The following is a 12,086-nucleotide window of genomic DNA, read 5'->3' on the forward strand; positions in this document are numbered from 1 at the left end:
TGAAGTAAATTACGGTTCTATAGCTGGCACAAATCTGGAATATAAAAGCAATGATGTACGCTGAGGCTTTATCAGGCAATGGTCAGACTACATTTCGAACACTGCAAGTGATTTTGGGCCCTGTAACTAAGAAAGGATGTGCTGGCAAAACAAAACGTTGGAGGAACTTGGCAGGCCAGGCAGCATCTATGGAAAAAAAAGTACAGTTGATGTTTCAGGCCAAGACCCTTCAGCAGGACCGGAGGGAAAACGGTGAATGGATTTAAAAGGTGTGTGTGTGTGGGGGGAGGGAGAAACACAAGGTGACAGGTGAAACCGGGAGGGGGAGGGGTGAAGAGAAGAGTTGGGGAGTTGATTGGTGAAAGTGATACAGGGCAGGAGAAGGGGAAATCTAATAGGAGTGGAAGAAGACCATGGAAGTAAAAAAGGGAGGAGCTGCACTACAGGGATGTGATGAGCAGACAAGCAGATGAGGGGATGGGGAATGGTGAAGGGGGTGGCATTACTGGAAGTTCAATACCTTATTTTCCATCTGGGTATCCTCCAACCTGAAGGCAAGAACATTGATTTCTCAAACTTCCAGTAATGCCCCCACCACCACTTCTGTCCTCTCCTATTAGATTCCCCCTTCTCCAGCCTTTTATCACTTTCACCAATCAACTTCCCAGCTCTTTACTTCATAGACCCCTGCTTAGTGAAATGCACAGATAGAGGACATGAAGAGAATGTTTCCAGTAGTGGGGAAAGTCTGAGCTTCAGAATAAAAGGACATCCTTTTTGAACAGAGATCAGGAATTTCTTCACCCAGAGGTTGGCGAATCTGTGGAGGCCAAGTCACTTAGTGCATTTAAGGCAGAGATTAATATTTTATTGAATGGTAAATGCGTTATGAGGAGAAGGCAGGAGAATGGGACTGAGGAAAAATTGAATGGCGGAGCATACTCAGGGCTGAATGGCCTAATTCTGATTCCAAAGCTTATGGTATTATAAATTATAGAAATGGAGTTCCAGGAGAAATAGGCAAGGATTTGGGACACATCCAATCTCATCTCATCTCTTCCATGATCACCATCAGCATACAAGGCTGTGTGCTTAGACCCCTATCCCACTCACTTCACACCCGTGACTGAGGCTAAGCAAAGCTTCAATGCCATATGTAAGTTTGTTGGTGATACTGTATCACTGTGGTTGGCTGAATCAAAGGTTGGTGACAAATCAGCATAGATGAGGGAGATTGAAATTGCCACAACCACCTCTCACTCAACATCAGCAAGAGCAAGCAGCTGATTATTGGCGACAGGAGGAGGAAGCTGGAGGTCCATGTGCCAGCCCTCATGACAGCAGAGGTGGAGAGGGTTAGCAACTTTAAATTCCTTGGCATTATTATTCAGAGGATCTGTCCCGGGACCAGCACAGTGCCGTTACAAAGGAGACAGCGTGTCTACTTTCCTGGAAATTTGTGCAGATTCAGTGTCATCTAAAACTTTGACAAACTTCTATATACGCACAGTGGAGAGTATTCCGACTGATTGCATAACATCGTGGTATGGAAACACCATGAAGGGCAAACCTACAGAAAGTCCATCACAGGTAAAGCCCTCCCCACCATTCAGCACGTGTACAAGGACAGCTGCCACAAGATTGCCCTTAACCATGCCACCTGATTTCTGAATGGATAATGTACCCGTGAACACTAACTCCTGACGTTTTTATTTTTGCACTAATTTAACTATTTAATATACAGTATATATACACCTATCAGGATCAAATTTATTATTGCCAGCATAGGACGTGAAATTTGTTAACTGAGCAGCAGCAGATCAATGCAATACATAATCTAGCAGAAAAATAAATAAAACATAATAAATAAGCAAATCAATTACATATTGATTTGCAAATCAATTGATAAAAAAATTTGCAAAAACAGAAATAATGTATATTAAAAAAAGTGAGGTAGTGTCTAAGGGTTCAATGTCCATTTAGGAATCGGATGGTGGAGGGGAAGAAGCTGTTCCTGAAACACTGAGTGTGTGCTTTCAGGCTTCTGTACCTCCTACCTGATGGTAACAGTGAGAAAAGGGCATGCCCTGGGTGCTGGAGGTCCTTAATAATGGACGCTGCCTTTCTCAGACACCGCTTCCTGAAGATGTCCTGGGTACTTTGTAGGCTAGTACCCAAGATGGAGCTGACTAGATTCACAACCTTCTGCAGCTTTCGGTCCTGAGCAGTAGCCCCCAATCCCATCCCCATCCCCATCCCCATCCCCATCCCAGACAATGATGCAGCCTGTCAGAATGTTCTCCATGGTACAAATATAGAAGTTTTTGATTGTACTTATTGTAATTCAGTTACTTTCTCTATTAATCTGTATTGCTGCTGCAAATACAACAGATTTCACAACATATACTAGTGATATTAATGCAAGCACGAGGAAATCTGCTGATGTTGTAAATTCAAGCAACACACATAAAAATGCTGGTGAACGCAGCAGGGCAGGCAGCATCTTTAGGAAGAGGTACAGTCGACGTTTCCAGCCAAGACCCTTCGGCAGTCCTGTACATCTTCCTATATATGCTGCCTGGCCTGCTGCATTTGGCAGCATCTTTTGTGTGTTGCTAGTGATATTAAACCTGATTCTGATTTATCCCTGCTTGTGTCCCCTACCAATCAACTTTAGCCATCTTTCTCATGCCTCTGTAATTCCACTTGCTCCACAATACTAACACATCTGATTTTAGCTTCTCCCTCAAACTGCAGTGTGAAGTCTATGATGTCATTGGTATTTTATTGGGAATTTACCTTAATAGTCAATTTTGAGAGCTGCAGACAACTTCAAGATATAGGACAGTATTGTACAAGTCTAAAGTCTGATCACTGGAAACCAGGAAACTAAGGTCGTTGAGAACCAGCACGAATTTGGAAGTTTCAAACTCCACATTAGCCATAAAATTGGTTATAAAATCAAAGTAATATCTGAAAAGTTTACAAAGAAATATATAGAAAAAGTGTCTCATTAAATGATTGATAGTAACAATTCCAGAGACTAACAATTGCAGAAGTAAAACTTAAGCCTCTGAGAGGAACTCAACATGTCAAACCCTGGCAGAGTTCAAAGAACATTTACTATAAAAGTTTGCGAAATTCAGCTTCTTGCAGCGAATCACAAAACAAATAAACAATAGAAATCAAGAAGAACCCCCACACAACAGTCATAGTCTAATGTGTAAAAAACGAACAAATCATGCAAACAACAAATCCACAGAACAAGAACCGCAGACTAAGTCCACCCCTGATGGGCACCATGCCCTCGGCCCAGAGCCCCTCCAGCCCCCGGCCGGACTGTGCCCACCACCGCCCCTAGATGCGCCCATATACTCCCCGCGGCGGTGACGTCATAGCTCCGCCCACCGCCTCCTTCGAGGCCCGACTGTCCATCCAGGAATTTGCCTGAATTCTTTACCCCCCCCTTCAAACCACAGCATGACAACGTTCACTTTTTCAAGTTACATAAAGCCTCGGACAGCGTTCACTCGGGTTCACCTCAGGAGAGACCCCGTTTTCTCGGTAACGGTTGCCGGGCAACGGGGTCCTTGCGGTGGCGGGACGGGCGGGCCGACGGACTAGAGGCCGCCTGAGCTGAGGTAAAGCGAGCCATTGGCGGGGTACTGATTCCCTCTCACCCGCACGGTTTTCGGAAGCTGGAGGACTGAGGCTTGGTTCTGCGTTTCGGGCCAAGTCCGGTGGCATCGAGGAAGGCAAGGAGGGAGCGAGGCACCCCTCAGACCCGGCACCAGGTTGCCTCAGCTTCAGGCCTTTTATCTTCTCCACGCTCGGGCCTCGCGTCACCGGGGCGATTCCTTTGTAGTCGCCTCAAAACTCGACAGCAGTAGGGGCAGGCTTGGCAACACACACATACCTGATGTTAAAGCTTGCAAAGTAACAGCGAAGGAAGAGATGGCTAGAGCACGTTGAAGTTTAGAAAAGTTTATTGACGAGGGGTATGCCATCAAGACATGTCCTGGGATTTGGAACGAAATCATTGAGGCACTGGAGGTAATTAGAATTTGCTTCCAGTTACTGAAGGCAAAGCAGGTTAACACCATTGATGAGGATGCTTTTTGAAGTATCATTTGGCTTGGAGGAAGTTGGAGATTAATTAAGATAAACCAACATGGATGTGTTAGGGAGAGATCGAGTTTAATCACTTTGGTATTTTTATTGATTTGATAATCGCGTGTATAGATTTCCAGGTGTTTGATAATTTATCATGTAACAGGCATAGTGAAGTACATGGGATAAAAGACATAGTGAAGTAACACACAGCATAGTGTCGTAGTGGATATCAATATCAAACTGGATATTTTTCAGTATTCTATTTTGTTTATGTGTAATTCCTCTAGATTTTATCCTTAATTTTATAAAATATTATGTGTTATGTGTACTACTGGATGGTGTGCATTTATAAAGTTAAATTACAATAAACTTGTCTTGGAGGAAGGTGTATGATACCTTGGTGTCTTGGTGATTAGAGCTGGAGCTGTTGCTTTTGTTTTTGATGTGACGTGAAGTTGGGAGTAAAAACCAGAATTCCTAAATTTGCAATGAGTTCAAAAGTCAAGGGGTTATGTTGCAACTTTATAGAACTCTGGTTAGGCCACATCTGGAGTATTACAACAGGAATTCTGCAGATGCTGGAGATTCAAGCAACACACATCAAAGTTGCTGGTGAACGCAGCAGGCCAGGCAGCATCTCTAGGAAGAGGTGCAGTCGACGTTTCAGGCCGAGACCCTTCGTCAGGAGTATTACATACAGTTGTGGTCGCTTCACTATAGAAAGGATGTTGAGGCTTTGGAGAGGGTGTAGAAGGGGCTTACCAGGATGCTGCCAGGTTTAGAGTGCGAGAGGCTGGATAAACATGGGCTGTTTTCTCTGGGGTGTTGGAGGCTGTGGGGAGCTGATAAGATTATGAGAGGCATAGATAGAATGGACAGGGAATGTCTGTTTCCCAGGGTTGGAATGTCTAATACCAGAGGGCAGGCATTAAAGGTGAGAGGGGGGTATGTGAGGGGCAAGTCTTTTACTCAGAGTCATGGATGCCTGGAATGTGCTGTGTGGTATGGTGGTAGAGGCAAATGCATTAAAGGCTTTGAAGAGACGTTTAGATAGGTACACGGACGTGAGGATGATGGAGGGATATGGACATTGTGTTGGTAGGAGGGAGTAGTGTTCGGCTTTTTCTGATTTGCTATTTAGCTGGTTTGGTACAACATTGTGGGCTGAAGGGCGTGTTCCTGTGCTGTACTGTTCTATATTCTATGACACAAAGCTTGATAATACTGTGAATGATTAGCAGAGGATGAACAAAATGGGCAAATGCGCAACAGATAAAAGTTCAATGCAGAGAAGTTTTGGAACATAAGTGAGGAAGGGTGATATGGGTACTTTGCTGAAGAAGGTGCAGGGACAGAGGCGCCTGGGGGATTACAGGTGCACAAATTATCGATGGTGGGAAGGCAGGTTGAAATTCTCTTCCCCTTCATTGTATGTTTGTGACCTCTGGCTTTTTTCAAAATGCCCCAGTTACACTGGAATTAGAATTCTTTGAGGATTGAGTTGTTATGCTGGCAAATAGAACATGATGCAGGAAGTATTGTGGGATGATCGGGGTTCTTTGAAATATTCAAGTATTGCTTTACTGTAGAACCTTACTTCATCTTTGGAAATACTGGCACTTTGGAACCAATAACGTTTTTTAAGTGTAGCCACAGTTGTAGAAAACACGGCTAAGTGACACAGAGAGGGATTTAATAATAACCACATCATCGGTGGGGCGAGGGTTGGGGTGTACATGTGTAAAGGTATTCTTGATTGACCAGACAAACAAGCTGAGGTACAGGAAGATAATGACTTGTTAGCATGAGTTTGAAACCTACCACAAAAGTTGGGAATGGTAGATTTAAGGTTTCTCTTTGTCACTGCCTTAAGAAGCTGCTACAGGATGATTAAACTGTTCTCAGGCTACCAGTCAGATACTGGTATCCAGTTTAACTGATGTTTCGATGACAAACTGCCTTCTTCATACTTGGAGCAAGATATGGAACTTGTTTGTAAGCGAAGTGGAAAGCTGATTGGATGAGGGCTAACCAATCAGTAGGAACAGACAACAGGGGAATATCTTTCACTGGACTAGACATACCCAAGCATCATGCCTGATGAAGAAGGCAGAGTTTGCCATTGAAACATCGGTTAAAATCGATACCTACACCCTCCTAGAAGCCCGAGAAGACTTCATTCATCATATACACTGGGAAAGCACTACATCCTTTTTCACTGCTCTAGGATCTTTACTGTTTTTAAACCTTGAAATGACAGTCAGAGTAATTCTTTCTTCCATATTGCTTAGTAAATTCTAGAAGGTAATAGAGTACTAGTAAATAAGGGACTAAATGTAAACTTATAATTTCTTTTCTCCAAATGTAGGTTGTGAAAATGGCAAAGTCAGCAAGTCGAGTATCTTTCCTTGTGAAATTCATAAGAACAAAGGGGAAAGATTCTGAGTATTTCGCAAAAGCTTTTAAGGTTGGTTAAACTCTTTAAAGTCTCTTATGAGTTCATAAATACAGATAAACATAAATATTCTGTTCCTGCTTTCCAGGCAATTAAAGAATTTAAATCAGAAGAATTTCTACAAACTATCCGTGAAGATGAAACACTTAGCTTAAAAGTAAAGGACAACTCACTTTATATATGTGACCCATTTGAGGGACCTGCTTATGATCATCTACAAAAGGTGCAGATTTTTATGTTTTATTCTTGTGGAACGGAATTTTACTTTTATCTTTCTTTTTATGTCTACAAGAATATAAACAAAGCAATGTCCCGTGTTACCACTTTATGTAGCAAATAGTACCCAGATACATTCAAAATGGAACTAATTAAATCCCCTTAAATCCATCAGAACATTTAAATAAATTTTGTCAAGTTTTGCTTTACTCCTGCCTGAATATGTCAGTTCAGTGAACTCATGAGATTTGATGTAGAAATTTGAAATTGTGTTGCAGTTATTCTGTCCTCCAGACTTGTCCTGCCAGAGGGTTTCGGCTTGTTTGGCACCTTCTGCCTCTGTCTCTACTGTCCAGCACCTGACTTCATCTACTCTTTTTTTATTTCCCCCCCCCCCATCTGTTTCCACCTGTCACACACAGCTTTACTTCACGCTCAGTCCCACTCTCCCATCTGTCTCCATGTTCCCATTATCCCCAACCCTCTGCTCCGATTTCACCTCACAGCTGGCAGGCCTCGCCTCATCCCTCCCTCTCACCTCTTTACATTGGCTATCTTCCCTCTACACTTGATGCAGGGTTGACCCAAGTCACTGACAACATCTTTATCTCCGTGGATGCTGCTTGATCTGCTGAGTTCCTTGAGCAATTTGTCTTTTTGTGCAAAGATGTACTTTGAAATGATCTGGGGGCCTTCAAGATTTTGCGCAGTTCACCTACATGGTAGGGACGAGGGAGAAATTATACAAAGATGGGCTGACTGTTGCAGCAGTCCAATCACAGTGGATTGATCTGAGAAATCCACAAAAGAGGACCTTAACTGCCCTTTATCAGTTGAAGAGTTCACTGTTCTATTGTGGCACGTTGCTCCCCTATAAATAATTTGGATGGGGCATAGAGGGATGTGCAGCTGACTGGGTACCATTGATGGGATGGACTCTGCGCTGAATGGCGTGTATCCGTGCTGTATTGCTCTTTGACTCTAATTTCCAGAAATACTGCTTCCAATCATTAATTTTGGATGTGTTAGCCTCCATAAGGAACATTTTCAAGTGTTTGTAATTAAATTCATTATTAGTATTTGTAAGTGTTTTAATTAAAAATATTATTTATGTTCATTGGAATATTTTTTAAAATGTCTTTATTTAGACACGTTTATAAATTACGGTCCTGACTTTGACAGAGCACAAAGGTTTACCTTACCCAGTCTTGCCTATTATCAAAAACTGTCAGTGTGTTCTAAGGGCAGACATAAAACCAATATTGTCAGAGGCTCTGAAACCTCACTACACCTGTTTGGATAATTCTTTGGTGTGAAGAATCTTAGATTTGAATGGTATATGTTGGCATTTTCCTTTGGAAGCATTAGCACTTGCCTACCCTGCCCCCCAAAAAACATCTAGACCTTGATATGATTAATTAGATCACAGCACAATACAAACTACTGAATGAACTGTTGAATACCAAGCATATGCATTAGTCTATGCTTCAGATTTGTTTTGTGGCAATTTTGGAATGAAAGTTTGTATTTCTTTCTGCTAGATTGCTTAGTTGATATTTTTTCAGGCTCTTGGAATTAAAGTAGAGCCTTCATTTCTTCAAGAAATGTATCCAACACCTGCAGTAGATCAACATGTAATCCGTGGTGCTGCTTAAGGGAAAAAGTTGACATTCACAACAGTACTATCGCAGAACAGTGAATGGAATTAACAAATAGATCAGTTTTCGATCCTAGATTAGAAAAAAAATATTTTTCTTAATTTAATATTAGAAGCAGGGTACGAGCTTCTTTGACAATACATTAGTTAGAAGTGATGATTTACGAGGCATCCTAGTACCAGCAACCAAGAAGGATTGGAAGAAAGACTGTGGTTCAAAGATGAAAGCAGAAACTACTGGAGATACTCAGTGGGTCAAGAAGCATTTGTTGGAGGTTAATATTATGAGCTGATGCCAGCATCAAGCAAGCTTCAGTAGATCTTATTTGCATCTCTTAACCGGAGATATCAACACCTCTGTGTGCCTCGCTCGCTCCATTTAGAATGCTTTTATCAATCAACTTGATTTTTGGGGCTGTTAATTTTTGTTATTACATAGAAGCATAGAAAACCTACAGTACAATACAGGCCCTTCAGCCCACAATGCTGTGCCGAACATGTACTTTAGAAATTACCTAAGATTACCCATAGCCCTCTATTTTTCTAAGCTCCATGTACCTATCCAGGAGTCTCTTAGAAGACCCTATCGTATCCGCCTCCTCCACTGTCGCCAGCAGCCCATTCCACGCACTCACCACTCTTTGCATAAAAAAAATTTACCCCTGGCATCTCCTCTGTACCTACTTCCAAGCACCTTAAAACTGTGCCCTCTCATGTTAGCCATTTCAGCCCTGGGGAAAAGCCTCTGACTATCCACACAATCAATGCCTCTCAAGCTTCTTAACATCCGGCCTAATTCAGTGCATCTGGAGTTTATACTAATGGCTCCTACTTCTCTTCTGTTGACTATAATCAACTCATTTACACATGTGGGAAAATGATATCCCCATTATAAAGACTTAATGTTCCAAAGGCTGAATACCTTCCAACAGTAATGATCTGTGTAAACCTTTTAACATGGTAGGATGTTGAACAGTGTTCACAGAAGCATTTTTAAACAACATTTGGTAGTAGAGTATATTGCAGTCATCATCACCATTATGTGCTATGTCATATGATGTGGGCAATCATGGTCTCGTGACCATGATTGTTCTTGGCAAATTTTTCTACAGAAGTTCCTTCTTCTGGGCAGTGTCTTTACAAGATGGGTAACCCCAGCCATTATCAATACTCTTCAGTTATTGACTGCCTGGCGTCAGTGGTTGCATAACCTAGACTTTTTTTTATATATAATTTTTATTGAGTTTTCAAAGTGAATACATGAAAGGAGAATGTCTACCCTCCCCCTTCCCCTTAACCCTCCCCCCCCCCGGATATATACTCCTACCTGAAAAAAAAGAAAGAAAGAAGAGAAAAAAAGAACAACTGCCTGGATATTGGAAGGTTTCCACATGCTCCATGGGATTCAAAATAAATTTAATATATTTATTTATTACTTTCCCCAAGGGACCAAGATCTTTATCGTCGGAGCAACTAAATATGCCATCCTATCTTTTGTAAATAAGGGCGCCAAATATTCAAAAATGTTTCATATTTATCTCTTAAATTATAAGTAATTTTTTGGAGTGGGATAGAACTAGCCATTTCATTGTTCCAATGATTCATACCTAAGTACGAATCGGATTTCCAAGTAACTGCTATAGCCTTCTTAGCTACTGCCAATGCAATTTTTATGAATTCTTTCTGATATTTATTCAATTTAAGTTTCGGCTTTATCCCTTCAATATCAACTAATAGAAATAATACAGGGTTATGTGGAAGTTGAGTTCCAGTAACTTGTTCCAATAAGACTCTTAAATTTATCTAAAAAGGTTGAATTTTAGAACAAGACCAAGTACAATGTAAGAAAGTACCAATTTCTTGATTACACCAAAAGCATTGATCAGATACATTTGAATTTAATCTATTTATTTTTTGTGGTATAATATATAATTGGTGTAAAAAATTATATTGTTACTAATCTGAGTCGAACGTTTATTGTATTTGTCATACTGTCAAGACAGTCTTGACCAATTTGTTTCATCAATATTAATATTCAGATCTGTTTCCCATTTTGTTTTGACTTGTGGATTCCTTGTTTAGTTGTCTGTTTTTGAATCAAATTATACATACAAGAAATAATTTTTAAAATTTTTCCTTTTTGAATTAAAATTTCAATTTCATTGGATTTTGGCAAAAACTGTTTGACCCACTTTGCCTTTTAAGTAAGCCCTTAATTGAAGGTAACAAAAGAAACTGTTATTTGATATTTTATATTTATTCTTTAGTTCAAATGACATCAATATACCTCATTCATAACAGTCTCCTATAGATCTAATCCCTTTTTGGTACCAATTATATAAAAGTTGATTATCCATTGTAAAAAGAATAAGTCTGTTTTGGAACAAAGGTCTCCCTGCTAATAAAGGTTTCTTTATTTCATTATCAACATTTATCTTATTCCATAGATCAATCAAATGTTTTAATATAGGAGATTCTTTCTTTTCCCGTATCCATTTAGATTCCCATTTATATATAAAATCTTCAGGTATATTTTCTCCTATCTTATCTAATTCTATTCTAATCCATGCCGGTTTTCGATCATCAAAGAAAGATGCAATAAATCTAAGTTGATTTGCTTTATAATAATTCTTAAAGTTTGGAAGTTGTAACCCTCCTAACTCAAATTTACATGTCAATTTTTCCAATGATATTCTTGACATCTTGTCTTTCCAAAGAAATTTTCTCACACATTTATTTAACTCTTGAAAAAATTTCTGTGGCAATTGTATTGATAATGTTTGAAACAAATACTTTAATCTAGGAAATATATTCATTTTTACAACATTGACTCTACCCACTAATGTTATTGGTAGTATCATCCATTTGTCAAGGTCTTCTTGGATTTTTTTCAATAGTGGTAAATAATTAAACTTATATAAATTCCTTACATCATTATCAAGTCTTATACCTAAATACTTTATATCATTTACCGGCCATCTAAATTGGGTTGCTAATCCACATTGGCTATAGTCTCCTTTAGTAAGAGGTAAAATTTCACTTTTATCCCAATTTATTTTATACCCTGATACTTTCCCATATTCATCCAATCTAGAAGATAATTTATGTAACGAATGCTGTGGGTTTGTTAAGTAAATCAAAACATCATCAGCAAAAAGATTAATTTTATATTCCACCTGATTAACTCTAAAACCCATAATATCTGGATCAATTCTAATTAGTTCTGCTAATGGCTCTATCGCCAGTACAAATAAAGCAGTTAATAATGGACAACCTTGTCTAGTTGACCTTTTTAACTGGAATGGTGTTGAAATTTGAGTATTTGTCACTACTTTAGCATTAGGGTTAGTATTTAAAGTTTTAATCCAGTTTATAAAAGATGTTCCTAACCCATATTTTTCTAATACTTTAAATAAAAAATCCCATTCCAATCTATCAAATGCTTTTTCTGCATCCAAGGCTACTACTATACTCATCTCCTCCCTTTTTTGTGCCAAATGAATTATACTGAGTAACCGAGTTACATTATCTGCCAATTGTCCATTTTTAATAAATCCTGTTTGATCCATATGATTTAATTTTGGTAAATATTTAGATAATCTATTCGATAAAATTTTTGCTATTATTTTATAATCCGTGTTTAAC

General features: G+C 39.6%; 1 protein-coding gene across 3 annotated transcripts in view; it reads left to right on the forward strand.

Moving 5' to 3' along the window:
* The first annotated feature begins 3,479 nt into the window (after nt 1–3,479).
* topbp1 (DNA topoisomerase II binding protein 1) overlaps nt 3,480–12,086 on the forward strand; it is a 117,848-nt gene continuing 109,241 nt past the window's right edge. The window contains exons 1-3 of one of the 3 annotated variants that reach the window (XM_072283718.1): nt 3,480–4,053; nt 6,482–6,580; nt 6,657–6,791. In XM_072283718.1, the coding sequence (XP_072139819.1) occupies nt 6,491–6,580; nt 6,657–6,791 (225 nt within the window). In that variant the 5' untranslated portion in view covers nt 3,480–4,053; nt 6,482–6,490. The remainder of the gene's footprint in view (nt 4,054–6,481; nt 6,581–6,656; nt 6,792–12,086) is intronic. The other 2 variants (XM_072283720.1, XM_072283721.1) reach the window with 2 other exon arrangements.

Source organism: Mobula birostris, chromosome 19 (assembly GCF_030028105.1).
Source record: "Mobula birostris isolate sMobBir1 chromosome 19, sMobBir1.hap1, whole genome shotgun sequence".
NCBI classification, from domain to species: Eukaryota; Metazoa; Chordata; class Chondrichthyes; order Myliobatiformes; family Myliobatidae; genus Mobula; species Mobula birostris.